At 48.8% G+C, this 6,041-nt stretch overlaps 1 protein-coding gene across 1 annotated transcript in view; it reads right to left on the reverse strand.

The window, feature by feature from the left end:
* The window catches only part of LOC119424103 (nucleobindin-2-like), a 44,707-nt gene extending 40,126 nt beyond the window's left edge, over positions 1 to 4,581 (reverse strand). The window contains exons 1-9 of the mRNA XM_037691573.1: positions 4,389 to 4,581; positions 4,243 to 4,298; positions 2,199 to 2,331; positions 994 to 1,097; positions 698 to 883; positions 533 to 623; positions 375 to 433; positions 195 to 287; positions 11 to 115 (exon numbers count right to left, since the gene is read on the reverse strand). Coding sequence (XP_037547501.1) covers positions 11 to 115; positions 195 to 287; positions 375 to 433; positions 533 to 623; positions 698 to 883; positions 994 to 1,097; positions 2,199 to 2,331; positions 4,243 to 4,298; positions 4,389 to 4,581 — 1,020 coding nt within the window. The remainder of the gene's footprint in view (positions 1 to 10; positions 116 to 194; positions 288 to 374; positions 434 to 532; positions 624 to 697; positions 884 to 993; positions 1,098 to 2,198; positions 2,332 to 4,242; positions 4,299 to 4,388) is intronic.
* Positions 4,582 to 6,041: the final 1,460 nt, after the last annotated feature.

The raw sequence follows: 6,041 nt of genomic DNA on the forward strand, positions 1-6,041 counted from the left end.
CCCCCCAAACATTCAGGCCCTTTACCTCCCAGTCTTTGGGATTACTGAACTCCTTCCTCTCTGTGGATTTGAGGAACTCCTCCAGGCTGACGAGCCGGTCTTTATTTGTGTCCACCTGTTAGACACAAGCAGGAAGTCGGCATCGGTCAAACAGAAGTGAGGAAAATGTGCCTGGACAGATTAACGAGACCCACGTTGTTCATGACGTGCTCCCTCATCCTCAGACGTTCTTCCTCCATCTCCATCATGTCGTCCTCCTCGTTCTTTGGGTCGTAGACCTTCTCCAGCTGACGAAGAACAAGTGTTTTATAAAACAAATCATTCATGCAAGAAGTTAAACAGTCTGAGATAAAAAAAAAAAACCTCTGACATACCTCCTTAGTGAAGAGTGCTTCTAACTCCTGCTCGTCTAAAACTCCATCTTCATTTGTATCTAAGTGAAGCAGAGAAAATAAATGAGCTTTTATCAAACTAAACTCATCACAACTAAATATAAGAAAACAGCAACTAAGAGGAGAGCGTTCTCACTCACCGTGCAGCTTGAAGAAAGTTTTAGGGTTGAACTCCTGAGGATCTAATCCATCCGTCTCCTCCCAAACTTCCCTCAGCTGAGCAACACTTCCCTGAATGATTAAGAAAAAAATATATATAAACATTATTAATAAGAAAAGATAAACGTAGAGGCACCGTCACCGACCGGGGCGTTGACTTTTGGGTGCTGGCGGTGTTTCTCTTTCATCTCCAGCAGCCTTTTCTCCTCCCTCTCCCTCTTCTCCTGGTCCAGACCCTTGAGGTACTCCCGCCTCTCGTGCTCCTTCAGCATCTCGTAGCGCTTGAACTCCTCATGTCGCTCAGCGTCATAATTTTCCAGATCCTTGGTGGCCTGAACAAGGAGCAGGTGACACAAAGGTTTGTCCAACTGGAATTCTCTGAAGCCTTAAAGTGAAGAATGGCGAGCGCAGATCGTATTTCTTCACAGCTGAAGTTTTGTACCGTTGAAATCAGCAGCTCGAGGTCTTTAGCCTCAAAGGTGTTTTGGTTGTGTGGATCCAGATGTTCAAACTGCTTCAGCAGAGAGGCGTGGTCCATCTGAAGGCCTGCAAGAGACACGTGAACAACAGAATACAACAATATGTTCAGCTCTTTACGCAAATAATCATGTTTTTATTTGTATAAATGCTTATTTTCTAGTTACTGACGCAAAATGAGGAGCACCAGGACTCGTCCATAATCATCCTCTTTTATCACTTTGCTTTAGATGTAACGATTACTTTCCGAGCGTTTCGTGAGAATTTTTTTTTAACGGTACAGACAAAAGAAAACAAAATCATTATCACTCCAGCTTTGCCTCCGGAGCAGCACTGTTTGAGGGAACAGATGCCATGAAGGGGGTGTGAAGCACGACGCACCACGATTCCTACCAAGACGGTGACAAAGTGAAATGACTTGCATAAAATTTGTTTCTTTCCTCTCATTTGTTTCTTACACTCATTAAGAAACAATAACTATTAAGCTAGTTAAAATCTTTATAAAATACAAGAATCTGTATTTGGTCATCTATTTGTGTTAGAACAGCAAATCAGAGCGTAAAATTATTTCAAATGTGTAATAAAAAATTATTCAGTGGCCTGAAGGAAAACAGTCTAATCTCTTTCACAAAACAATCAAAATTGGGATTTAGACGCCCTCTGGACGCCTCGGGGTGATTTCTGACTGGACTGAGGTGGTGGTGGTGGGGGGTGTCGAAGCAACTCATCACTGATGCACCTTTGTGCCGTGAATCGAGATAGTAACGGAGCCGAAACAAGCGACACGTGAAAAGATAGGCCGGCTTTAAAGCCCAGTAAAGTGATGAAGTGGCAACATACAAACTGTGGGACCACTCCATCGCTGGAATAAACAAAATACTGATTTTTTAAAATTTTTATCAGGGCAAGATTAATGATGCACAGCAACTTTGCATTTGGTTTAAAAAAAAAAAAAAAGAACCCCAAAGAGAATAACTAAACTGAGTAAATTCATGAAGTTTTGAAAACGATATGAGGGACACGTCTGCCACACATTTAATGCATTGAAGCTCCACGCCTCTTTTGGTTCTGTGAAGCTGCCTTCATTCCTGAAAGCTCATGTTCTTGCGGGCTCCATCAGGGCAGCATAATACAGACAGAACTGTTTAGTCGCAGACTCTTCTGACTCACTCTGCGTGTTTGTGCTGTCCAGTTTGGCTTTCAGCAGCATCCTGAGCCTAGAAACTTCTTGCCGCTTCAGCTCATCCAGTCGGGTCCTTACATGGTGACTGACCAGGTCCAGCTCTTTACTGAGACGCCCGTTCTGTTGGCCAACACAAAACAACCAGCAGTTTAGAGTAAAAAATAAATGCATGTTATAAAGAAAGCAAACTTATGACATATATAAAAAGATGTGGATCGGAGTATATAAGTAACTATAGTCTACCATACCATCCCATACCAATTTATTTATATAGCACTTAAAACAGCAACAAGGCCAACCAAAGTGCTGTACAAAAGAACCAAACATGCACAGCAGACAGGAAAACATAAAATAGAAATACAGATACAAATAGCAGCAGAAGCTAACTAAAATGGCCAACAGAGCAGAGAACAGACCGGACCAAAACAAATCACACCGTGTTAAAGGCAAGCGAATAGAAGTGGGTCTTCAAGCGAGACTTAAAGACTGAGAGTGTGGTCACTGAGAGAGTGTCATGAACAAATATGACAACTGGCAGCCTTATTGGGGTTCAGCTCCATTCCTGAATTTGTCTGACTTACTGCCAACAATGCAAACCAAACTCTGGCATTGCTTGTATAGGGACTGAACACCCCATATCAATGGACCCCCAATCCCATACTCGTAAAGCACCACTATATCTCAAGGAACATAGTTCAATACTTTCTACAAGTTCACAAAATACATGCAGATGGATTGTGCAAACTCCCATGCCCCCACTGATGACCCTAGTGAGGGTAATGATTTGGTTCATTGCTTCACGGCCTACACTCTTCTTCCAATGAGGTATGACCGTCAATTGCAATCTCTTCCCCAGCATACCTGAACAGACCTTACTGGAAAGGCTAAGGAGAGTGATGCCCCTGTAATTGGAGCACACCCTTAAGTCCCCCTTTCTGAAGAAGGGAGCCACTACCCCAGTCTGCCAATCCCGTGGCACTTCCCTCAATGTCCATACAAACTATGTCAACCAAGAGAGTTCCATGATGTTCAGAGCCTTGAAGAAATCAGAATTAATCTTATCCACTCTGGAGTCCTACCACTGCAGAGCTTTTTAACTAAGGTTGTTTTCACACCTGATAGTCCAGTAGACTCGGTTCGGTTGGGTACCAATATTCATGACATTTTGTTTACATTTGAGCTGGTGCATTTGGCTCGACTGCACTGTGCAGTGTGAATGCAACCTGTTGAACCAACCTGTTCCCCCGCTCGCCTGTGGGGGCGCTGCACCTAGAACTACTGAAAGAAACAACACAAAAACCTCTGAAGACACTTCTTCTTCTGGAAATAAAAACAAAAATGGAGTGGCATCAAGTTTTAGCAGTTTTAGGAGTTATATTTTGTCATTTTTCAACAATGGACTCAGCATGAGCAGAAGATGAGGCAGAAGACCATGGAGAATATTGTTTTTCACACAAGGCAGCTGACGGCTCCATATGAGGCCCGAGACCTAGGTTTTAGCCCGGGCCAGAGTTTGCCTTTTTGTTCTGTGACAGAGTTCGATGGCGCGTTCACACCTCCACAAACGAACCAAACTTTCTAGGAAAACGAGCTAGAGTTTGATTAAAGCGGACAAAAGAGGGCTGGTGTGAATGCACCCTAACTCTGTAGGGTTTCTGGGGTCTTGTCTTACATGTTGTTTTCCCTCATGTTTGCCTGTCACCCCTCAGCTTTTCTCCTCCTGTGTTCCAGCACTGTCGCACCTGTGTCTAATCCTAATCACCGCAGGTGTCACTCATTTCACCTTGTTAGTGTCTGTATATATTCAGCCCCTTGGTGTCTTGTTGGTGTCTCTGGATTGTCCTTGTCCTAAGGCTTCATGACCTGTCTCTCCTCGTGTCCTCCTTTAAGTAAGTTAGCTTCCCCATCAGCATTTTGTTTTGTTTATTTAATTAATAAACTATTTTACTTATTTACTGGAGCCTCATTCGTCTTCCTGCACTTTGGGTTCTACACACGGAAGCCAATCATGATAGAATCCATAGACCATACCGAACCCAGCAGGAAGATCACTCTTTTTGAGTTCCTGGCCCACGAGGCAGCGAAAACTGCTCGGCATGAGAAGGATGAGAGGAAAAAGACTGTACCTAGGTACTCGCCTGGCTTTTAAAGCTGGGTCTTTTGCCTCACCACCTTGCCTCTCTTCACCTTCTCACAGAGCGGCAGCTCCTCGCAACCCACCTCCTCCCCAACCACCTCCTGCTTTCCTGGAGCAGTCTTCAAAGGGAGGGTGGCAGTCTGCTCGGACTCACCGCAGGAGGAACGGGTGGCGGAACCGAGCCGGCTAAACCAAACTCCAGCACGTCCCTCCTCAGACGCAACGCAGTCCATGCCTGTGTGTTTCCCTTCGTGGGGGGGAGGACGTCGCACCTGTCGCTGGGGGGGAGGAAGCCGTACACCCCTGCATACCTGTCGCTGGGGGGAGGAACCCTGCAGCCCCAGCAATCTCTGGGGGAGGATGATCGCTGTGGAGGATGTCATCTCCAGGTACACCAGGGCTGACAACGCTGACAGCTCGCCTGAGATGTGGGAGCAGTTCCGGCGGGCATGGATGGAGAGGCGCGTGCTGCGCTCGCTTCTGCTGGCTCCTGCCGTTCCTGGTTCTTCTCTCAGCTCACCTCCAGCTGATCTCTATCCCACACCTCCAGCTGTACCTGTGTGGTCTTCCATGTCAGCAGATTCAGCCCTGGACCCGCTGGTCTCCGCACCAGCCCTGGACCCACTGGTATCCGCACCAGCCCTGAACCCGCTGGTCTCCGCACCAGCCCTGGACCCGCTGGTGTCCGCACCAGCCCTGGACTCGCTGGTCTCCGCACTAGCTCCTACCATGCTGGGTTCCGCCTCAGCACCTGAAACGCTGGTTCCCGCACCAGCTCCTACCTCGCTGGGTCCCTTACCAGCACCAAAGCTGGTCTTTGCACCAGCTCCTACCTCGCTGGGTCCCGTACCAGCACCAAAGCTGGTCTCTGCACCAGCTCCTACCTCTTTGGGTCCTGTGCCAGCACCAAGACTGGTTCCCATGCCAGCACCAAGACTGGTTCCCGTGTCAGCACCAAGACTGGTTCCCGTGCCAGCACCAAGACTGGTTCCCATGCCAGCACCAAGACTGGTTCCTGTGCCAGCACCAAGACTGTTTCCCGTGCCATCACCAAGACTGGTTCCCGTGCCAGCACCGGAGGTCCTCGCTCCTCCAGAGGCCCTCTCTCATCCAGAGGTCTTCGCTCCCGAGGCCCTCGCTCATCCAGAGGTCCTCGCTCTGGAGGCCCTCTCTCATCTACAGGTTCTCGCTCCTGAGGCCCTCGCTCATCCAGAGGTCCTGGCTCCCAAGGCCTTCGCTCCCGAGGCCCTCGCTCATCCAGAGGTCCTCACTCATCCAGAGGTCTTCGCTCATCCAAAGGTCTTCGCTCGAGAGGTCCTCGCTCCTCCAGAGGTCCTCGCTCATCCAGAGGTCTTTGCTCCCGAGGCCCTCGCTCAGCCAGAGGTCTTCGCTCGAGAGACCCTCGCTCTTCCAGAGGTCCTCGCTTATCCAGAGGTCTTCGCTCCTGAGGCCCTCACTCATCCAGAGGTCTTCGCTCGAGAGGCCCTCGCTTTTCCAGAAGTCCTCGCTCATCCTCAGGTCTTCGCTCAAGAGGTCCTCGCTCGTCCTGAGGTCTTCGCCCCCGAGGCCCTCGCTCATTCCCCAGAGGTCCTTGCCCATCCAGCCGCAGCTGTCCCAGGTGTCTCCTCACCGGCAGTTGTGGTCTCCCCACTGGCCATAAATGGGTGGTCTCCTGGCCGGCCGCCAGACCTCT

The sequence above is a fragment of the Nematolebias whitei genome, chromosome 17 (genome assembly GCF_014905685.2).
Source record: "Nematolebias whitei isolate Nwh7 chromosome 17, NemWhi1, whole genome shotgun sequence".
NCBI classification, from domain to species: domain Eukaryota; kingdom Metazoa; phylum Chordata; class Actinopteri; order Cyprinodontiformes; family Rivulidae; genus Nematolebias; species Nematolebias whitei.